We start from the raw sequence: 25,188 nt of genomic DNA, 5'->3' as shown, positions 1-25,188 counted from the left end.
AATTGGAGAATCTGAATTCTACTGGTGCATCCACTTCAGTAGCTTTGGTTGAGAGGTGGGGAAAAAAAAAAAGAAAGAGAGAGTAAAGAAGAAGAGTTAATTGTTAACATAGAACACACTTGTACTTTGTATACTATGATGATATGTTGCTAAAAATCATAGGATTAGTAAAATGAAATTTGTCACTTTGTTCTGGTTAGTCGATGGCTTGAGTTGTATTCAATGGAAAGTAGACCTTAACCCTTCAGCATTCACATAGGTTTGTCAAATGTCGGGACCCAATTTGGTCACGACACTGACCATGGGATTGCACCTAGAAAGTTACCCTCCTAGTCACAAGTCTGGGCAAGGTGATTCATGGAAGACCTGCAGTCGCCCATGCATACCTATTTCTTTATTACCCACAAGGGGCTAAACATACAGGGGACAAACAAGGACAGACATAGGTATTAAGTCGATTACATCGTCCCCAGTGCGTAACTGGTACTTTATTTATCGACCTCGAAAGGATGAAAGGCAAAGTCGACCTCAGCGGAATTTGAACTCAGAACATAACGACAGACGAGATACCGCTAAGCATTTTGCCCGGCACGCTAACGTTTCTGCCAGCTCGCCCATGCATACCTGCCTCCCCTCTCCATGCCACCGATGTTATCCAAGGGAAAGGCAAAGGGGCCGATACAGTTTGGCACCTGTGACATCAAAACTCATTTCTACAGCTGAGTTAACTAGAGCAACGTGAATTAAAGTGTCTTGCTCAAGAACACAGCATGTAGCCCGGTCCCGGATTCGAGCTCATAACCTCACGATCGTAAGCTCGACGCTCTAACCACTGAGCCATGCGCCTTCACTTTGTCAAATGTAAAGCTTATATATTCACATTGATTTCAAATGATCATGCATTTCAATGATGTAACAGTATATTTTTACAAGGTCGTTGTTGGGTAGGTGTGAGAGGCCCGATCTGCCCAGTTTCAACATAAAACAGGTAGAAAATTTGGGGCCGGATATGGCTGGTTTAAAAGTTAAAGGGGTTAAAGAAAACCAAGCATGCACACACATACACACACATGAAAACACATACATATACATACATATATCTCTTTTACTCTTTACTCTTTTAGTCATTTGACTGTGACTATACTGGAGCATCACCTTTAGTCGAGCAAATCGACCCCAGGACTTATTCTTTGTAAGCCTAGTACTTATTCTATCAGTCTCTTTTGCCGAACCACTAAGTTACAGGGCCGTAAACACACCAGCATCGGTTGTCAAGTGATGTTGGGGTGGGACGACAAACATATACACACACACATGCACATATATATATATGATGGGCTTCTTTCAGTTTCTGTCTACCAAATTCACTCACAAGGCTTTGGTCGGCCCAAGGCTATAGTAGAAGACACTTGCCCAAGGTGTCACACAGTGGTACTGAACTCGGAACCATGTGGGTCATTAGCAAGCTACTTACCACACAGCCATTCCTACGCTTGTATATACATATATATATACGCCAATATAAGTGTGTGTGTGTATAGAAGAAGCTTGCTTCTTGGAGATATGGAGATATGGTTCTACTGTGTGGCACCATGGGCAAGTGTCTGCTACTATAGTCTTGGACAGACCAGAACCTTGTGAGTGGATTTGGCAGACGGAAACTGAAAGAAGCCCATTGTGTATACATGTGTGCACACGTGTGTATGTGTGTGTGTGCATGTGTGTGTGAGTGTGTGTGTGTGTGTGTTAGTGTGTGTGTGTGTGTGTGTCTGTATGCTTGTCCTCCGCCACTGTTAACAACTGGTGTTGCTTTGTTTATGTCCCCATAACTTAACAGTTTGGCAAAAGACACTGAGAGAAGTAGCAGGCTTAAACACCTAAGTCCAGTTCTTTAAGGCTGTGCTCCAGCATTGCCACAGTCTAATGACTAAAAGAAGCAAAATATATGTATACATATACATATATATATATATATATATATATATATATATATATAATATATATATGCAATATCACATAAGTTTAAAGCTTAAAAGCGATCATCATGCAATGACTAGCGAAAATAGTCTAATAAGGGGGCATATAAGCCCTTGACAGAGAAAAGTAGGTTTTTGCATGTGTACAGGAAAACCTACTTTTTTCTGTCAAGGGCTTACATGCCCCATTATTAAACTATTTTCATTAGCCATTGCACAGTAATTGCTTGTAAGCTTGAAATTTATATAATTATTTTTTATAGATTGTAAAAATCAATGCTGGTTACCAAAAAAAAAAACCATCACAGAAAAATGTACACACACACACACATATACTCTTTTACTTGTTTCAGTCATGTGACTGTGGCCATGCTGGAGCACCGCCTTTTAGTCGAGCAAATCGATTCTAGGACTAATTCTTTGTAAGCCTAGTACTTATTCTATCTGTCTCTTTTGCCGAACCGCTAACATACAGGGACGTAAACACACCAGCATCGGTTGTCAAGCGATGTTGGGGGGGGGGACAAACACAACACACAAACATACACATATATATATATACACATATATACGACAGGCTTCTTTCAGTTTCCGTCTACCAAATCCACTCACAAAGCTTTTGTCGGCCCGAGGCTATAGTAGAAGACATTTGCTCAAGATGCCATGCAGTGGGACTGAACCCGGAACCATGTGGTTGGTAAGCAAGCTACTTACCACACAGCCACTCCTACGCCTATATATATATAATATTCATTATTAGCATGTAACCTCCTCCATTCCTCCATGCTGGCATTGTTTTGACAATTTGACTTGAACTGACAAGCCAGACGGCTGCACCAAGATCCAATGTCTACTTCTCAGTAAACCGTCCTCATTCTTAAGTGCAGCCTTAGCTTCATGCATACATACATACAAACATAATACATATATATATATATATATATATATATATATATATATATATATATATACATACACATACATACATACATACTTACTAACATACATATATATATACATACATACAAACATACATATACATACATACATATATATATACGTTCGTACAAACATACATACATAAATAAATAAATACACACATACATGTGTGCATGCATACACAATCTTGCACGCACACACACAGACACACACACACACATCATCTATCTTACCTGACAATTGTGAGAAACCAGAGAAAATGCCTTGTCCATCGGTATTATTGTCTTCTTTTGATTGTGAAAACATTGATGTTCCAAATGATTCTGCATTCTGATCCTGTAATTGAAGTAGTAGTAGTAGTAGTAGTAGTAGTAGTAGTAGTAGTAGTAGTAGTAGCAGCAGCAGCAGTGGTAGTAAGAATGATGTCAAATTGTTGCACAAGGCCAGAAATTTTGGGAGAGGGACAAGTTTGTTACATCAATCCGATACGTATTCTTATTTCTTTATTGCCCACAAGGGGCTAAACATAGAGGGGACAAACAGGGACAGACAAAAGGATTAAGTTGGTTACATCAACCCCAGTGCGTAACTGGTACTTTATTTACCAACCCCAAAAAGATGACAGGCAAAGTTGACCTCAGCGGAATTTGAACTCAGAACGTAGAGACAGACGAAATACCTATTTCTTTACTACCCACAAGAGGCTAAACACAGAGGGGACAAACAAGGACAGACACACAGATTAAGTCGATTACATCGACCCCAGTGCATAACTGGTACTTTATTTATCAACCCCGAAAAGATGAGAGGCAAAGTTGACCTCAGCGGAATTTGAACTCAGAACGTAAAGACAGACGAAATACCGCTAAGCATTTTGCCCGGCGTGCTAAAGTTTCTGCCACCTCGCCACCCTCAATACGCCAACTGATACGTAGTCTATTAACTCCAAAAAGTCAATGAAAGTCAACTTTGGTGGAACTGGAACTCAGAGCATAAAGATGGAATAAATGCCACAAAGCACTAGTCTGGCACAGTAAAAATTCTGCCAGCTCACTATTTTAATAATAATAATTATTATAATTATAATGATAATGATGATGATAATAATAGAATGTAACAATTTTTTAGGACACTCCATTATGTGCAGACTGGACCATCAAAGCAAATAAACCAGACATTGTTGTGAAAGACCAAAACAATAAAGTCTGTTTATTGATTGACATGAGCATACCATAATATCTTGGCAAAAGAATTTGCTAAGCTCAGAAAATATAAAGATTTGCTAATTGAAATCGAAAAGATGTGGCATCTCAAGACGGGTTACAATACCAGTGATTGAAGGAACACTTGGAATGATGAAAAGAGGAAGGGAAAATTATTTAAGAATGATCCCTTGGCATACCATCTATGCAGGAAGTGCAAAAGATTATCTGAACAGGTACGTCACATGTACTGAGAAGAGTATTATCACTGTGACTTTTCTTTCTTTTTTCCCCTTTTATTTATTTGTTTTTTTTCCTTTTTCTCTGTCTTTCGGTCCCTCTTTCTCTATCACATGATTATTTAAATGAACAATCTGGTGTGTTTATTTTAATGGCCTACCAATGTATTTCTTTACTGCCAACAAGGGACTAAACATAGAAGGGACAAACAAGGACAGACAAAGGGATTAAGTTGATTACATCGACCCCAGTTGGAAACTGGTACTTTATTTATTGACCCCGAAAGGATGAAAGGCAAAGTCGACTTCAGCGGAATTTGAACTCAGAACATAACGACAGACGAAATACAGCTACGCATTTCGCCCGGCGTACTAACGTTTCTGCCAGCTCGCCGCCTTTAATGGCCTGCCAATGTATACAGTGACTTTCTCTGCCCTAGGTGTCAGGAAGACACTCAACAAGAAATGGAAACAAAATTGAAAGATGATACTGAAAATTAATTATTGTTGTTGTTGTTGTTGCTGTTGTTGTTATTATTACCAGTATACTCGTGCTGTTAGAATTGACGGCATGAAAATTATATGGAAAATAAAATGAAAAGATTATAACCTTTATCTTAATAACTGTTTCAACACCATTTTTCTAGTGAAAACCCCACCACCAATGAGCTCACCTTGTTTCTGCCCTTCTTTCTCTATCACATGATTATGTAAACGAACAATCTGGTGTGTTTATTTTAATGGCCTACCAATGTATACAGTGACTTTCTCTGCCCTAGGTGTCAGGAAGACACTCGACAGGAAATGGAAACAGAACTGAAAGATGATAATGAAAATTAATTATTGTTGTTGCTGTTGTTGTTATTACCAGTGTATTCATGCTGTTAGAATTGACAGCATGAAAATTATACGGAAAATGAAATGAAAAGATTACAACCTTTATCTTAATAACTGTTTCAACACCACACTTCTAGTGAAAACCCCACCACCAATGAGTTCACCTTGTTTTGGATGGTCCTTTACCAAACAGTTTAATATGATTTCTGCTTCTACTTCTACTCAATGCAACTTAAAGTTCTCCATGGCTGAACACTGGTGATGGTAGGATGATGCCAACATTATAGAAGCTCTGCCCTTCTGAGTTGTTTATAGACATTGCAAATGCTGGGACAACAGAAAACTGTCGTCTACTCATACTAAAGGGAAGGGCTGTCTCACTGGGATGGAGGTTGAAGCGCAGAATAAAGGCCTCTTCTTTCTTACTTCCACTAAGTATTTTTCCATGAATGACAAAATCCTTGATGGACAGTACTCAGATCCAGGTCCCATTGAATAAACCTCTCATTGGGTTCAGGTTCCTTAGCAACATGACTATCGAATGCCTCTTCAAGGTCAGTATATGAGGTGGCATCCCAGAAGGTGTCAGTGAATTTAAACACTCCGCCGGATAATGATAACAGCTTCATTATTTTCTTCAAGAATGGTGTCAATGCTTCTGCAGACTGTTGCCTGTCACCAGGCAATAATGACATTATGTCAGTGTTTATGTGAAGACAATCTATATAATTGGGTGTCACAATGATTGTCAATGACACACTTTCAACTGCTTCATCATTGTCTAGTAATAATTCTTCCCCAAAATCTTCTCTAGCATTGTTATTTGTAGATACCATATTTTGGGGAATTTCTATGAGGTTTTCTTTCAGCCTTTCATTGTTGGAGAGAGTTCCATTTCCAACCTCTAAGAGTCACCTGTTGAAGTCATCTTGTCCAGCCATTCACATATTTTCTGGCAAACTGAGTTTTGTTACGAAATGCCAGGGTGGAGATTGCTTAATTGAGGACTCGATTACTGCTGCATTGGATCCCCCTTGGGATGACAGGAGCAGTTTGTCTGAAGTCCCTACCAAGTAGCAGCACTTTTCCACTGAATGGTCTGGGCAAATTCATAATTTGCCTCAGCAGCAGATCAATGGCTCTCAGAGCACTGCATGATAACATTGATGCTTCATCAATAATTAAAAGGTGAGCTTGCTTTAAATTTTCAGATGACTCTGAAGGGATTCTCATGTGAGAGGTGGAACTATCATGCAATGGGATGCCCTAGGTATGATAAAAAAAGGGGGATGTCAAAAACATCTAGATAACATCCCAGGAGCACCATGATTCAGAGAAATCTAAATGATTGTGCTGACAAGTACTGCCCACATCCTTAGAAAAACCCTATCAATTCAAATGGCTGTGTTGTATTACATGAAGATATTTCGCTACTGCCTCAGCCACTTTCCCTCCGCAAGCTTTCAGTCATACTCTAACATTTCTTATCCTTAACCCACCCTAGGATGCTGGGTGTGTTTCGGCAAATCACTGTAGCAAACAGTAGGTTAAAAGTAAATAACAGTAATAATAATAATAACAATAACAATAATGATGAGGATGATGATGATGATGATGATGATGGTAATGGTGTTAAAGATTATAATAAAAATTGCTTCTGATGTTAATCCCAGAGAGAAACTTTGCCAACCTAAGCTTCAAAAAATAATCCAATAAAAACGATGTCTTTGATCTCTTATATCTAGAAGTTTGCTTTGATTTCCTTGACAGACTCGACAAAAATGTCCCAGATTACTGTGGAATAGGTTGTTGTCATGCATTACCATATCAGGTACATGTTCATACCACTTCACACCGAACCTGCAATATCTTGCCCAATACACACCACTGCTGACTGGATTGTGTCTGCCAATGTACTCACACTTTGCAACAATTAGGAAACAGAAATGACGTAGCCATGTCATCTCATTTAACTAATTATACAATTTCCTCTTGACATTAGCTTCTTCCTTTATCATTTCATCTTTATAGATATTTATGGTTTTGGCAGTAATCCTGCACAACTAAAATTTGATGTTCCATTCGGCTTTTAGTTCAATGCTTTGAAATCAGTTGTCTATGAATCTATTATTATTATCATTATTATTATTATTATTATTATTATTATTATTATTGTTATTATTATTATTGCTGCACCAGGCCCAGTCTGATCTGGCAGTGTTTCTATAGCTGGATGCCCTTCACGGAGTGGCTGGCGTTAGGAAACACTGCCAGATCAGACTGGGCCTGGTGCAGCCTCCTTGCTTCCCAGACCCCGGTCGAACCATCCAACCCATGCTAGCATGGAAAGCAGACATTAAACGATAGTGGTGGTGGTCGTCGTCATCGTCATCATCATCATGATTATTATTATTATTATTATTATTATTATTATTGAGTGAGAGAGCAGTTCATGCCATCAAAGTGACACTGGGGTAAAATATACGAAGCCCAATATACCCATCATGACTACCCGTCTGATAAGGGCACACCAGGCACATGCATCACAACCATATGTGTGCGACATGGTGATCTCATATCAAGATAAACAGCACATGACCTTGCAGGTGGGGCCCAGTTAGAATTTTCTTCAGGTTGAGTAGCCCATCACGCTCAAACAGTCCCTGAATAAGGGTTGTTTAAGGATGTTGAAAGAACCACCCATGTTTCCAGAAGTGAACTATTCAAACCCCAAAGAATCCCTCTCAACACATGGCTATGATGCTCCCCCACTACTTCTGCTCATGATCAGAGATGCACATATCGTCAGCCACTAAGGGACATGCTCAACTGGTTAAGGTCAAACAACTGACAAGCAAATCTGTGGTATTGAGCAGAATATTTGCTGTAGCCCATCTTTTATACCAAGACAAAACAATGTACATGATAACACTTCCAATCAGTTATATTATTATTATTATTATTATTATTATTATTATTATTATTATTATTATTATTAAGGTGGTGAAAGCAACAAGCTGGTAGAATCATTAGCATTTTGTCCACTTCCAAGTTCTGCCAAGGTTGACTTTGCCTTTCACCCTGTCCATACAGTAAGTACCAGTTAAGCACTGGAGTTGATGTAATTGATTATCCCGCTTGCCACAAAATTTCAGGCCTTGTACCCATAGTCGAAAGGAGTATTAAAGTGACATGGCTAACAGAATCGTTAATACATTGGACAAAATGCTCAGTGGCAAAACTTCTGGCTCTTTGAACTCTGAGTTCAAACCCCACAGAAGTCAACTTTGCCTTTCACTCTTTTGGGGGTCAATAAAATAAATTTCAGTTGCAAACTGGTGTTAATGTAGTCGACTTCCCCCTCCCTTCAAAACTTGTGCCAAAATTTGAAACCATTATTATTTTTGGTATTATCATTGTGTAGGAGCGGCTTTGTGGTAAGTAGCTTGCTTACCAACCACATGGTTCCGGGTTCAGTCCCACTGCGTAGCACCTTGGGCAAGTGTCTTCCACTATAGCCTTGGGCCGACCAAAGCCTTGAGTGGATTTGGTAGACGGAAACTGAAAGAAGCCCGTTGTATGTGTGTGTGTGTTTGTCCCCCCAACATCACTTGACAACCAATGCTGGTCTGTTTACATACCCGTAACTTAGCGGTTCGGCAAAAGAGACTGATAGAATATGTACTAGGCTTACAAAGAATAAGTCCTGGGGTCGATTTGTTGAACTGAAGGTGGTGCTCCAGCATGGCCACAGTCAAACGACTGAAACAAGTAAAAGAATAAAAGAAAACGGCAGCGAATTGGCAGAATCATTAGCATGTGAGACCAAGTGCTTAGCGGCACTTCATCCATCTTTATGTTCTGAGTTCAAATTCCACCAAAGTCTACATTACCTTTCGTCCTTTCAGGGTCAAAAACATAAGTACCAGTCAAACACTGGAGCCAATGTAATTGACTAGCAATCTCCCCAAAATTTTAGGCCTCGTGCCTATAGTAGAAAGTATTATTATTATTATTATTGCCTTTGCACAGCTTCTAACACTGGAGATGTACTACAGTGCCAGCTGTTCACTACCAGTGAACTAAGGTAACACCCTTTATTTTTTGAGCACCATCCGGAGTATTTGAGCTGTTCCAAGCAGTGCTGTTTTCTGCGAGTGCTCCACCCTTATTGCAGCCCCTATTAATTCCATATACTTCTCAAGAATTTTACTCACTGTTATTGGTACTACTACCACCGTTTTCATTGACCACAACTACTTAACCTCCCAAGCTAACCTGTCATATCTATAGACTTTTTTTTCTTCCTTATCGCATACCTTATTGTCAGCTGGGCATGCTTATTATTAGTTCAAAGATTTCTTCAAAACATCAATAAAAGAAAACTTAATTCTATCTTGTAGTGAAAGCAACAGATACGAAACAGACAGGATGTCAAACAGTTGCAGGGGGTGGGGAGATAGTGAAGCAACAACAAAAATTAAGAAAAACAGATGATTAGAGAATGATTAAAATGTCATACTAGAACACTGGCAAAAAAACAAAGAACCTTTCTTGACCAATATCTAGATAAGGCTCAATAAAATCAAATAAAAGAATAATCATGTTGAAACTGTGCCCACAATTGTGCCATGCTGATCGTGGCACAAGACTAAAACCATTCCATTAGAAACCATGCAAAAGATAGTAGCAACATAGATGGAGGAAGAAATAATCACATCATATCCTGGCTACTCAAAACAGAATATAATGAACAAATACAATAGAGTCAGAAGGTTCAAATACTAGAAGCAAATGCAACCTACATTATGGAAAACCCCCAAAAGTTCTCATAATATACTCTGAAATGTGCTAGTTTACAGAGAGTGGGTGTTTTGTGGCAAATCATCAAATGTATTATTGCCCAAGAACATCAGACAAAATGTCTTTTAACACATTAATTCCAGCAGCCAAGAGTATCTCTCTGAAAGAAATGGGAAAACTAACCATTTTCGGTAAGATTTGGAAATAAACATATCCAGAATGTAAAAGCGATGCAATCTTCATAATAGTGATAGATGACTTGAGGAGATAATAAAATGAAGTATAGACAATTATATATCCAAATCACCAGTACCTACGTCAACACATAACAACATACAGACAACAGCAGTACTAAACATTATGCACATGTCCAATACTCTAAATACAATTTCAGAAAACACAACACAACACACATTCTAAATACACAGATTCGTGATGAGTTATCTAGTGTGAGAAGACATTAACAATAGGACTATTAGAATGATGATAATAAGAATTTCCTAAAATTCTGTAGGTACAAATCTAAATGCGACAATTATAGCTAAATATATGCATTTGTCTATGGGTGTCTTTCTGTAATTTGCTGTCACTAATGTATGTGGGCGTATTTGAATATACTGCCTTCAATATGTATATCATCATCATCATCATCGGTAAGATAACAAAAGAAAGAGACCTCAATATTATGTAAATAGAGGAAATTTATCTGTAAATTAATAAGTTACCATTATTCAATTTACATATATATATATATATATATATATATATAATGTGTGTATAGGGAAATTATACATTTTTAATTATGTGGGTTTTCTATTTGTGGGCTGGGTAAACGGGAGCTAATATCTTTATATATATATAGCAATCGAAGCCAGAACCACTCCACCACCCCGACCGGCTCCTGTGCCGGTGGCACATAAAAAGCACCATCAGCACATGATCAATGCCAGCCCCTCTGCCCCAACTGGCTCCTGTGCCAGTGACATGTAAAAAGCACCCTCCGATCGTGGCTAATGCCAGTGCCACCTAAACGGCTCCCGTACCGGTGGCACGTAAAAAGCACCCACTACACTCTCGCAGTGCTTGGGATTAGGAAGGGCATCCAGCTGTAGAAACATTGCCAGATCAGATTGGAGCTTGGTGCGGCCTCCTAGCTTGCCAGTCCCCAGTCAAACCGTCCGAACCATGCCAGTATGGAAAAAGGATGTTAAACGATGATGACAATGATGATGATGATCTCTAATTATTAAACAGTAAATAATTCATCACATTGCCAATTCAAATTTGTGAGACTTACTTTTTAGAGTACGTGTAGTCAACTTCTCATGTTATCTGCTCTTGAAATCTTTCAGAAATAGCAATGATTTTTTTACCACTTGATATCTTAACTCTTTTGATACCAACTCGGCCAAAACTACCTCTGTTTTGTTTACTCTTTACTCTTTTACTCGTTTCAGTCATTTGACTGTGGCCATGCTGGAGCACTGCCTTTAGTCGAACAAATCAACCCCAGGACTTATTCTTTGTAAGCCTAGTACTTATTCTATCGATCTCTTTTGCCAAACTGCTACATTACGGGGACATAAACACACCAGCATCGGTTGTCAAGCGATGTTGGGGGGACAAACACAGACATACAAACATATACACACACACACATATATATATATATATAATAATAATATTAGGGAGTAAATATTAGGGAGTAAATCCAAACTTACAGGGAAAAATTAGATTTAGGATTAAATCTAATTTTATAGTATAAATATATATATTATATTAAATTAGAGATTAAACCACTATTAGGCAAATCAAATATTAGGCAAATATATGTATGTATGTATATATATATATATATATATATATATACATACATACATACATATATACGACAGGCGTCTTCCAATTTCCGTCTATCAAATCCACTCACAAGGCTTTGGTCAGCCCGAGGCTATAGTAGAAGACACTTGCCCAAAGTGCCACACAGTGGGACTGAACCCGGAACTATGTGGTTCATAAGCAAGCTACTTACCACACAGCCACTCCTAATACTTTACGTAAGTTTTGAATTAAAATCCTCCACCAAACCTTAGTCACAATTTATGTTCCTAACACCAGCTTAATGATAACTGAGTTATTTTACTAAATTCTTTGTTATACTTAAAATTAATCGACAGAACCACAGAGCATCTTAAACTAAATACAGTAAAGAAAAGGTTAAACTGTGAGCTAGTTTAGTATCTCAAAATGGTTTGTCATTGCTTTCTTTAGATAATACAATGAAAAAAAACTACTTTCAATTAATTCCCCTGTGAAAACATCTGATGCTAGAATAACCAAACAGAACTATTTTAATATAATCTCTGACATTCGATATTAGAAATAAATTGTAAAATAAAGCAATAACTCTTACAAAATTTTAATCTAGAATAGTATCTTTCCATAAACCACCCTTGTCCCAGCAAGTATTACATGAATTTTGTTTTCCCAGCTTGAGAAATTATCATCAGATGTTAAAATTCCACTGGATGGCATTCATTGGAATAGGCAAGACAACATGTAGAAAAGAAAGGAAAACAAAACCAAGGGCTGAGTAGCTCTTCTTCATCATCATCATCATCATCATCATCATTTAACATCCGCTTTCCATGTTGGCATGGGTTGGACGGTTTGACTGAAAAACTAGTAAGCCAGGGGACTGGACCCAGTTCCAATCTGATTTATTAAGGTTTCTATGGCTGGATGCCCTTCCTAATGCCGACCACTCTGAGAGTATAGCAGGTGGTTTTTACATGTCACTGGCACTTTAAATATTTAGATAAATTGTTCAAAGACCTCATTTTTTTTACAAAGTGTGGAAATTTTCCTTACTGTATTTGATAGCACAGAACACAAATTTCTTCAAGAAAAAACTTACCTCAAATAATCACATCTAGACCTATATGTAAAATTGAACCTCCCATAAGCTTTAATACATGAAAAACTATTTTTTCCTAAATATACATTACTAAAATTGGGGTGTGTCTAATATACCCGTGTGTTGTTTATGCTATCAAATACAATTATGTTAGTCACTAAACAAAGAATGGAATCTGTTTTCAAATGATGATTTAGCTGGAAATTTGCTATGAGAAGCAAACAATGCAATTTGTGAATACCGTAAATCCTCAAGTATAGTCCGCCCTTAAATATAATACGCAGGGAATTTTTAGGGGGCTGTACCTCTGAAAAACCTAAACCTTGTGTATAATATGCATGCCTTCTCTAATTTGAGACAAGGAGGTCTATATAACGTCCTTGGTTTGTAAAACAGTATACAGTAATGTCCTTTATTATTATTGTACATATAACACAATGCAAACATGTAGCTTTTTTGTGCATTTTGTTTGCAGAAAAGAAAGAAATAACAGTAATAACGTTTAATAAATGTTGCTTACTGCAAGTTATGAATGATTCTTTTATGACTTCATTGCTTTCAGGCTTAGCTTAAGGTATTTTCGCGTTCGACATCACAAAATGCGTCTGAATAAAGATTGCCGGACAGCAAATAGAGACTCGGACATTGCTTAGAAAATATTTTTCATTTTCAACCTCGTATATAGAACGCACTAGGGATTTTGACATTTAAATTTTGGGGGAAAAAATGCAGATTATACTCGAGGATTTACGGTACTAGTTTGAACTCATTATCGTAGTCAATATTTTGAACTCTTGGACGATATTTATAAAAATATTTCAAAGAAAAACATACGACATATTAAATCACATGTAGCAAATAAACTAAAATTCCACAAACCTGTTTGTCGAAAAATGACTGAAGAAAGAAATTGGAATCTGCTGTGGCTTTAGATGCTTCGGGTTTCTGCAACAGAAGGAATCAATGTACGATTTTTTATGGCATAAAAAAAAGTTCATATTCTTTAAAAAAAAAAAATGTCTCAAAGAGCCACCCTAGTTCCTTTATGCAAATTTGTACCTAAATTACATGCCTTAATGCACTAAATACACTTTTTTTGTTTTTTCCTGAATATGCACCACTATAGATGGGGTGCATCTATGTCCATGCATCTTTTATGCTATCATATATATATTTTTTTTTCTGTAGTTTCAGCTCAGAGCTGCAACCATGCTGATGCCCCACTATTTTTATAATATATTGTAATATTTTGAGTTTGAAAAGTTTACGAAGAAAATATACACTTCACTTTTTATATAATACTAGCACTATGACCCAGCGTTGCCGGGTCGTAGTGCTAATGCATGCATATACAGCTGCGTGCATGCGCACATACAAGCAAGTACTGTCCAAATCTCCGACCAATCACATACAGCTAGCTGGCATTCAATTGGTGTATCAAGTTTCGGGCATTTTGATTGGGTTTTGGATAGAAAATTCACAAAAAAGTCACTTCTATTGATTTTTTAATGGCTTTGCAGGGTGACTGGGGAAATGTAAAGATGTGCACGACCACCCTTGGACGGTTTTGAATGACCATAGAAAGTGCGAACCCTCCAACTGAAAAATTGTGGATTTGTATAAAGGACACACACACAGACATTTTGCCGTTTATATATAGAGAGATTACAATGCACCTACAGGCACTATTATTAATAGTATGTAATATATTGGAATGCCAAGGTGGCGAGCTGGCAGAAATGTTAGCACGCTAGACAAAAGTTTAGCAGCATTTCATCTGTCTTTACATTCTGAGTTCAAATTCCACCAAAGTCAACTTTGCCTTTCATCCTTTCAGAGTCGATAAATCAAGTACCAGTTGCATACTGGTGTTGATCTAATTGATTGCCCCGCTCCCCCAAAACTTCAGGCCTTGTGCCTAGAGAAGAAAAGAATATTTTCCGTTTGAAAAATTTACAAAGAAAATATACACTTCTCTTTTTATACGATATTACAATGCACCTACAAGCACTATCATTAATAGTGTGCAATATTTGGGAATGCTCTGTAATGCTGTGTTGAGTGACCAGTGTCTTGCAGATTTGGAAAATCACAACACACGTTCACGTGTTCTGGTCATCCTTAAATTAGTAACTGTGATTTGCTATATGCAGTCATGCATACAAATACAATCAAAGAATTTATTATTTCAGAAAACCATGCTCTAGAATATTGAAGTCTTCCAAGTTATAACGTGACCTCACTGGTACTGGAACCACAAAAGAAAAAGGCAACCAGAACACTCTGGAAGGCAGCTAGCATTAAAAAAAGTTTTCATCCATAGATACCTATTTCTTTACTGCCCACAAGGGGCTAAACACAGAGAGGACAAACAAGGACAGTCAAACGGATTAAATCAATTATATCGACCCCAGTGCGTAACTGGTACTTATTTAATTGACCCGGAAAGGACAAAAGACAAAATCGACCGCAGCGGAATTTGAACTCAGAATATAACAGCAGACGAAATGTCGCTAAGCATTTCGCCCGGCGTGCTAACGTTTCTGTCAGCTCGCCGCCTTATCCAAAGATACCATGCCAAAACTGAGACATCAATGCCAGACGCATCCCCACTCCTCATCATATCCTGTCAAACAAACCAGCCTATGCCATTATGGAAAACAGATATAAAACTATGGCAATGGAAGTGCTCATGGTTCTCTAAAGAATATATAAATGGGTTGAATGTAAACATTCATCCGATGTGTTATTCTGGAGTTAGTCGTCTTCTACAACTATCATAAGATATTCTTTAATATATTACATCCCAGACATGTGTATATATTAAAGCTATTCCTATGGAATATTCAATGTTTAAATAATATATTTGACAAGTTATTCCTTTTTTATTTTTTTTTTTTCATTTTAAACATTCCTGAGTAAAATTAATTCAAGAACATATTGGTATGTTTCAATATTTCATCTTCTACACAAATCCGAATTAAATTTTCGGTTATAAAATATGAGAGTATCCATATGTATTTGTAGAGATAATAAATAACAATTCTTTATTCTTTGAAACAAATTATAAAACTTTTTAAATAATTTGAAAAACTGGAAACTGACAAACTTAAGTTCCATCTCTTCCTTTTAATTTATTTTATTTTTACATTTCCCTATGATTGAAAATTGAAAATTTGAAATGATATTGAGTAATATTTCATATTGCACAATACCAACATATGTAAAATTCGGTACAAAACATTGTAGTTATAATTCACTGAGAGTACCAATAGAATTACAATAGTTCTGATCAATATTAGTTTGCCATTTAAAATACATATAATTAACTAAATAAGAATTGCCATCTGTACAAAAGAAATATTTAAACTGATAACTCTACAATTTGAAACAAGATTTTAACTTAAGAGACCAGTGCAATAAATGAACACACTTAACTAACCCAAAAGATCTTCACTGATTAACAAACCTAACAATTCAGGTATCTTTTATTTCCATATGTAATCAGCATATATTATTTTTAATTCAAAAGATCTTCTGAGTTAGATAGCCTAGACTACGGTTTTACTGTTGAATCATTGGTTTGCCCTTAACAGAATGTTTCTCTTAAAGTTTGCTTTACCAGTATTAGGTTACCTTAGCCTTACTTACCATACCAAAACTAATCTATATATATAAAGCTGAAGTTGTCTGTGTGTGGTAGGTTTGGTAGCCTTCAATTAACACTATCTCCTCCGAGACCCTGCTGCGCAAGTTGACCAAAACTGAGAGTATGATAAAAGAAGGCTTGCTCTTCGTTCCATAGAAGAAATCGGACTATGTTAAGACCAAAAATTATTTACATCAAAAAGGTGCTTTTCTTTTAATAAAAATCCCGATTTTTTTACGATTTTTTTACTGCTGTGTCACCATTTTTCAGTGTATTTCAGCCAGAAAAATGTTCACTTAAAGAGAATAACAAACTAGATAATGCAAACTTTTTACTTTTCAAAAATTCCAATTCTAAAGGGTCGAAAAGAAAACAAACCCGAGCAACGCTAGACTATACTGCTAGTAAAATATAAATATGCTATTCAACCATTTTACTTATGTCCAGGAGATAAATATTTCACTGTTAAAACCCCAGTATTATATTATATCACTGTATCACTGTACTGACCAGACTATCAGATGTTGTTATAAATTGCTGGTCACAATGCACTTCCAATTCTTCCCTGATTGTACCATTCTTTTCTATCTTGATGCAAATTGTTTCACTCAATCATCTTCCTAATCTTTTAAATATTTATGTAACGCCTATTTTGTTGCAGGCAACAAATAATCGAATTTGTGATGCTAGTGGAAGTGTTTCATGTATTTTCAGATCTAGCTAAATTCAAAAGTACAAGCCACAGGTATGTGAGTTCTGGCACATTTGTAGTAGGTATTGAACTTATATAGGTCATTTCAATAAAATTTTAATGGAAAAAAAAAATTCTGGAAAATTTATCTTTTTTTCCCCCACCCACCCACATTCCAGACTGCTTTTGGCCATTTTTTTTTTGGACAATGCACCTCAAAACAAAGGGAAAATATTTTTGATAAAAAAAAAAAAGTTTTGAAAATATTTTCAGACTGAAATATTTCGTTTTTGGATTTGGTTTGCAAGATTCTTTATGTGAGTTCGTGTGTTGAAGCATATTCTATTGTGTCTGGGAGGAGTCATTTTCTTCTTGTGCCTTATAATTTAACACACTCACTGGTAAAATTTCCACTTATTTCTTATTTTTATGTTCTGAAACTTTTCGTTGCGTGGGACATTTAGCTATAGTTTTAAGCACACCCCACAACCACTTGGTACCTTCTTCGTTTCTTTCTCCCCACCCTGGCACCAAGCAAGGTTAATAACAACTTTTCTGTTAGTGAATAGGTTTTTTTCTTACACGCATACATAGACTCAGTGTGGGAGTGGTTAAAAATTTACATTACAAAATTTTCTTTTTTGTTACTTAAATCCCAGCAATGGACCAAACAAAACTCGTCTTACTTCCACATCATCATTTCCATAAAATGTGTTTATGTCACCAGCACAGGTTCCCTTCATGTGTCACAACTATGATTTCACTCAGCTTGACGTGTCTTCTCAAGCACTGCAATTAGCCAGAAGTACCTGTCACCTGTCATCACCTCAATGAGACTCAGCATCCAAAGATCACATTTCACCACCTCCTCCCACGTCTTCTTGGTTCTACCTCTTCCACAGGTTCCTTCTACATTTAGAGGTCAGCACTCCTTTATACAGCTGTTCTTGTACATACACATCATATGACCATACCAGCACAATTTCCTCTTCTGCACACTACATCTGATGCCCCTTAGAGCCAATTTTTCTCATAAGAAGCTTACACTCTGTCGCATGTGCACACTGACATTGCACACCCAGTGGAGCATGCTAGCTTCATTTCTTTCAAGCTTTCACATGTCCTCTGCAGTTGCAGCTCATGTTTCACTGCCATGCAACATAGCTGTTTGCACACAGGCATTATGTGTTCCCTACATTTAGCAGCCTTTCATAATGACACTTCCAAGCCTCTTTCTTTGTAGAATCACTAATAGCAAGTGAACTATCATCCATACGAACACACGTCTTTCCTACAACATCACAATTTTCGCTGAGACACTGTCGTGCAAACCAAAGTATTTCAAACTGCGGGTCCTCACTCTTCAAAACATTGGCAAACTTCTTCCTTTCTGCTTCTCCTCTGGCTAAGTGTAACCATCTCTTAGCTTCCCTTCTAGCTACCTGATATAGTTCTTTGCTACCGCCACCCTTCCAGTCCTTCCATGCCTGTTTCTTTGCTCTAATAGCCCAGTCACCAACATCACCTTGTTGGGACTTTGCACCTGCCACAAATTTGGTTTGTGGCTCTCAGCAAGTTGCCCCATAGGAACTTCCACTTTTCTTCTATGTTAGATATATGTAACTCCTCCTCCTTCTCCTTAAATGCTTCAGTTTGGACATCTCATAATTTCTGTCAATCAAAAGGATCCTTAAGCTTCCAGATCCTTCTTTTCTAGACTGGCCTGCTTCTTGGAACCCCTCTAGCCTGTAGTCTGAAGTCACAAATGACTAACCTATGCTGAGGGGTACATTCTTCACCAAGGAAGATCTTTGTGTTTAAGAGCAACCATGTATCTCACTTGGTGTTACAGATAATAAGTTATTTGCATCACAGAATTCTAGAAGCCTTGTTCCCACCTCAATATGGGAACCAACTCCCTGGCTATCATGTACACCACGGAAAACACCTGGTTGTTGACCAACGTGTCCGTTGAAGTCACCAGCCATGAAGAGAAGGTCAGTGTTATTTGTCTTTGAGGTAGTCTGCAAAAGAATGTCAAAACAATGCTTCAAAAATATGCATTCTTCTAACCCATACTCACATGGAAAAAAAAATCTAATTTTAAACAAACAAAAATCAATATTAAACACATTAATATTATTTAGTACCTGTTTCTGGTTTTCATCTGATTGGAGAAACATTGGTCTGTGCGACATTGTAGGCATGCCTGGAGATAAATGAAGCTTTTTCAACATCCTTTGATGTTCGTTGAAATCAAAGGTACTTTCCTGAAAAGCATCTTGGTTGATGTTAATGTTCTCAGACTTGCTCAAGGCAGTTTCTTCTGTTTGAAAATAGGTTTAAATATTCAATATTTTAAATTTAATCAATCAACTCAAAGACTTCTGAAGGAAAATATACTAAAATTTAAGATAGAAAAGTAAATTGTCTGTAGTCATAAATGTAGGGTATTGTGCCTTTATTTAACATCCACTTTTCTGTGCTTGCATGGGTCAGATGAATATGTTGAGATGTATTACAGCAGGAAGCCCTTCCTGATGCTACCATTATCTGTTTTTTTTTTCAAGGCAGGTATCACTTATTCCACACAGCTCCGAAGGCATGAAGCGGCGGAGTGCAGAAATGATTTCTTAATAGGAGAAACTGACATAAAAAAAAGCACCTGTCTCACTTTCATACAACCAATTACAAATGCTAGCAAATATAAACAAACAAACATACACAATGTTCTTTCAGTTTCATTCTACAAAATCCACTCACAAGGCTATGTTCAGTTTAGGGCTATAGTAGAAGACACATGCTCAAGGTGCCACCGAGCAGGACTGAACCTGCAACCATTTGGTTGAGAGGCAAATTTCTCAATCCCACATGCATATATACATACATAAATGCATAAGCATAATCAACAACATTAGCAGCTGCAGCAACAACAGCAGTGGAGGCACAATGGCCCAGTGGTTAGGGCAGCGGACTCCCGGTCGTAAGTATGCAGTTTCAAGGAGGAGGATGAGAGAGAAGTGGAGGAGGAGGAAGAGGGGGAGGATGAGGATGAGGAGGAGCATTTTAATGTCCACAATTAAATGCTCACATGAGTTGGACTAAATTTGTTGAGATGGATTTTCTACAGCTGGGTGCCCTTCTTGTCACATAAGGTAACATTTCCTTATGGTCAGACAGATTTTCATGAAAGATTGGAAATGAAGGACACCACTGCCATGACAACAACTCATTTACAATTATCACTCAATAATCAGTAACACATGCACACACACACACACATACATGCATACATATGCATGTGTATATCATCATCAGCAGCAGCATCGTTTAACGTCCTCTTTCCATGCTGGCACACACACACACACATATATGTATACATACGACGGGTTTCTTTCAGTTTCCGTCTACCAAATCCACTCATAAGGCTTTGGTTGGCTCGAGGCTATAGTAGAAGACACTTGCCCAAGGTGCCACACATTGGGACTGAACCCGGAACCATGTGGTTCATAAGCAAGCTACTTACCACACAGCCACTCCTGTGCATACAAATTTATGAAAAATTTAGGGAAAAATTTAGGAAAAAATAAACATTGAATAAGTAAATATAATTTTTACCAATTTCATTAGGGGTTGAAGTTTGTTGAACATTTTCTAAAGTTGGTTGCAAAGGTGAAGTCATTTTCTGCTTTTGAAGATTTTTCATACTAGGCGAAGAACAGAATGTGGCTAATTGCTGTGATGGTGCTTGAATTTGGAAATGTTCTTCATCTGCCATGGAAGAGAGTTTGGGAGTGGTTGCTACAGTTATAGGTACTGAAACTTTTTTCAGTTTATCCATCGAAGAAGAAGATAAGGAGAAAGTAGGCATGGGCCCTGGCATCTGCAGAGTTTTAGCTGGAACTGTTAGAGATTTTGGGTAAATGTTTTGAGATGGTGATTTGATGGTTGCAGGAACAGCCCATAATTGTCTAGGTCCTATACTAGGAGATTTAGGTAGTGACTTTGAAGAGCACGATGGTTTCACTCCAGAAAAGGATACTGGTAAATATTTTGTAGTTCTAGACATGTCTGCCAATTCTTCATATTTTGGTGTATTAACACGCTTTGCAAGCGGTTGCAGTAACTGTGCATTTGCATAATTGGTCACCTGCTAAAAATAAAAATAATACAACACACAATATCTTCAGCAACACATTTACATGTTTTTTTTGTTGTTCTTGTTGTTGTTAACAGTGGAGCGTCGTAAGGAAATCAAGTGATTAGTGTTGGATAGTAAGAGACGTTAAAGCAAGATGTGAAAGCTACAATAGCATACAGTAATGTTTTGTTGAAATGAGACTCAAATCTTCTTTTTATTCCAAGTGAGAGGAATTTCAGGTAAATGGCATTTATGTCTTTCAAAAAGTATTATAAAAGTAATATCTTACATACACACATAGTTATCATCATCATCATCATCATCATCGTCATTTAACATCCATTTTCCATGCTGGCATGGGTTGGATGGCTAGACAGGAACCGGCAAGGCCAGGGGCCTCACCAGGTACCATAGTCTGGTACCATATCCAGGGATACAGGCATCCAGCAACAGGACCTCCGTAATGCTATGATGGACCGTGGAGTCTGGCGTAGCATAGTAAATTCCATTGTCTCGACCACGGTCGAACAACAATGATGATGATGATGACCATAGTCTGTTTTGGGTTGGTTTCTACTGCTGGATGTCCTTCCTAATGCCAACCACTTTACAGAGTGTACTGGCTGCTTTTTATATGGCACAAACCCCAGTGCTTTACATAGCACCAGCACCAGTGCTCTATACAGTGCCTTTTGCATGGCACCAACACCAATACTTTTTACATGGCACTTTGGTCTTAGGATATCAATACTGCTGTGATGGGCAAGTTTTCTTGAATGTACAACTAGGCACATGGCCTAGTTGTTAGAGCAGCGGACTCGTGGTCGAGGGATTGCAGGTTTGAATCTCTGGGCAATGTGTGTGTTTATGAGAGAAACACCTAAGCTCCACGCAGCCCCGGCAGAAGGTAATGGCGAACTTCTGCTGACTCTTTTGCCACAACTTTCTGTCACTCTTTCCTCCTGCATCATGCAGCTCAACTGCGACGGACTGGTGACCCGTCCAGATGGGGTACCTATACGCCAAGGAAACCGAGAAACTGGCCCTTATGAGCCAGCCATGGCTTGAGAAACAACATTATGCCACAAAACTCACTCCTCCTTCATCTCCTTTGTAAGGCTCAGCGTTTCAAGATCAGCCTTCAATACTTCATCCTATGTCTTGTTGGGTCACTCTCTTCCACAACTTCCCTCCAGAATAAGTGATCAGAAGTTCTTTATGCAACTGTCCTCATTTATCTGCATCACATGACCAAACTAGTGCAGTCTCCTCCAAGAGGAGACTGCACTATAATTCCTCTTATGAGAAGTTATAATTCCTCATAAATAAAATAAATAAATGCGCCTTTTTAAAGCCTATCCAGACTCATGGTCCCAGTTTCCATGGCATATGAGTTCCCCAGCAGGACGGGACGCTAGTCCATCGCAGCATTACTCATTTTTGCCAGCTGAGTGGACTAGGGCAACGTGAAATGAAGTGTTTTGTTCAAGAACACAACCTGTTGCCTGGTCCAGGAATCGAAACCACAATCTTACAATCATGATGTTGACACCCTAACCACTAAGCCACATGCCTCCTATAATTCCTCATAAGAGAAATTATAATTCCACATATACCTAACTTTTCTCTCAATACACTAGAGCTCTGCAGCACATGTACACTGACACTGCACATCCAGCAGAGCATATCACACCACTTTCTTTTTGGATCACAAAGATCAAGCGTACTATTATCTATCTGTGCACATTTCTCTCCCACATCATCTTGATTCTCTCTAACACACTGCCTGGCAATCTGAAACACCTCAAGTTTCTGATCTTCATACTGTAGAACATAGACAAACCTCTTCCTTTCTGCTTCTGCCCTAGCTAGGATTACCTGATGCCTAGCTTCTCTTTGAGCTATCTGATATGGTTCTTTGCTATCCACTCTTTCTAAGCCCATCTCTTCTCTTTTATAGCCCTGTCAACCTCACTCTTCTACCACCATGTCACTCTTGGTCTGGCAGAAGCTTTGCTCCAACCAAAGATTGGTCTGTTGCCTTCAGAAGATTGTCCCATAAGAACTTCCAGTTGTCCCCTATGTCATATGTCCCCGTCTTATCCTCCATTTCATCAAAGGCTTCATTAAGGACATCTCTAACTATCTGCCCATTTGAAGGATCCTTGAGCTTCCATACCTTCTTTTTCCATATCAATTTATGTCTTGAGATCATTCTAGCCTTAAGTCTGAAGTTGCTAACCACTAACCTATGTTAAGTAGTACATTCTTCACTTGGAAAAGACTTTGCATACCCCTGTCCTATTACTGGTGACGATGTAGCCAGTCTGGCTAGTGAGCCAACCAGATTGATAAGTGATCAGATGGCTGGCAGGTTTCCTGATGTTGGTGTTGCAAACCATCAAGTCATTTGCTCAAGAACACGGGACACCACCCAGTGCTGAAATTGAAACCATAACTTGCAATCGTGAGTGTAACACCCAAATCTCTAGGCCACATGCCTTCACTTCGCACTATATTACTGCTACATATTAACCCTGGTATGATGAAAGCCAAAGCCAGTTATAATAGATCTTGAATCTAGAGCAAATAAGAAAAGCTAAAATAATGCTAGGCATTCAGGCTTATATTGATTTCTTTTATGTATTTTTTCATTTCAATATCATATTCTCCAGAAAGGGATAGCAACAATTAATTTTAAATAATTCATTATCAAGAAGTTGTAGAAGAATTCTTTTAGCTATTCCTCATGGAATCACTTAATTCAACCCATTATTATCCATTGTGACTTATTTCCTCAATAACAATTTTCTTCGTCATAAATTACAATTAGTTTTGACTGCTAGGAATGTTCCTATTCAAAGCATCACATTGTCTAGGTAACAACTGAAATTCCATATTAGCTTTAATTTTGTCACAGGGATTGTCATTAACATAATGAATTATTCTCTTTGAACCCATTGGATCAATTAATCACAATGCAGTATTATTTGCTCTTCAAAAACCTCCAATCTCTTTATATCACATACAAACACACACACTCATATTTCATATCGCATACACATGCAAACTTTATATCATATACATATACACACGCACATATACAAATATTATATCACATGCACACAGACACAAATTTTTATATCATATATACAGGTATTTTATGACACACACATACTAAACCATGCACATACGGTTTATATCCAACACACATATTTTGTTAATAACCTATTGTTGGCAATCATTCACTCATTGTGTATTTTTGAAAAGCACACTTTTGAAATTGTTCCTATTAGGAAAGATTTCTAGGATCTTCCATTATGAATTATTGAAAGGCTAAAGTTAGTATGGTTAATGATCTGATTGAATTGATGTATTTTGATAAAACCGAGAGGTAAAAACTGTAGGTGGAATGTCAGTTCCAGAGAGATGCAGCGGGGGGGGGGGTGAAATATCAATATGTAATGTGATTAAATCTAGCAACAGGAAGTAAGAGACAGTGTGGGTATTGAAATAATTGAAGGCAAATGTTAGACATATTTAAGAGTGGGTAGAATAGAAGCAAAGTTCTGAAAAGTTATATTAAAAACAATAGGGTGATAGAATTGATGGTAAGCTGGACATTGACAATAACAATGTATTATAACAATGTATAGAGATGTGATGGAGTTGCTTTATTTAGCTTTAGATTGTGGAATATATATATATGAAAAAAAAATTGTATTTTGTATAAGTTTTCGAATGTAGAGGAGGAGCAGGTATGGCTGTGTGGTTAAGAAATTCACTTCTCAACC

General features: G+C 37.6%; 1 protein-coding gene across 1 annotated transcript in view; it reads right to left on the bottom strand.

Annotated features, from left to right (window-relative positions):
• LOC118765693 (uncharacterized protein PB18E9.04c-like) overlaps window positions 1–25,188 on the bottom strand; it is a 206,946-nt gene that overhangs the window by 244 nt on the left and 181,514 nt on the right. Inside the window, exons 11-15 of the mRNA XM_036508073.1 lie at window positions 20,872–21,406; window positions 19,404–19,579; window positions 13,793–13,858; window positions 3,149–3,251; window positions 1–42 (exon numbers count right to left, since the gene is read on the bottom strand). The exon at window positions 1–42 is cut by the window's left edge and continues 244 nt beyond it. Of these exons, the coding sequence (XP_036363966.1) occupies window positions 1–42; window positions 3,149–3,251; window positions 13,793–13,858; window positions 19,404–19,579; window positions 20,872–21,406 (922 nt within the window). The remainder of the gene's footprint in view (window positions 43–3,148; window positions 3,252–13,792; window positions 13,859–19,403; window positions 19,580–20,871; window positions 21,407–25,188) is intronic.

The sequence above is a fragment of the Octopus sinensis genome, linkage group LG12 (genome assembly GCF_006345805.1).
Source record: "Octopus sinensis linkage group LG12, ASM634580v1, whole genome shotgun sequence".
NCBI lineage: Eukaryota > Metazoa > Mollusca > Cephalopoda > Octopoda > Octopodidae > Octopus > Octopus sinensis.
The sequence above is the reverse complement of the archived record's forward strand: the minus strand, read 5'-3'. Positions and strand labels throughout refer to the sequence as shown.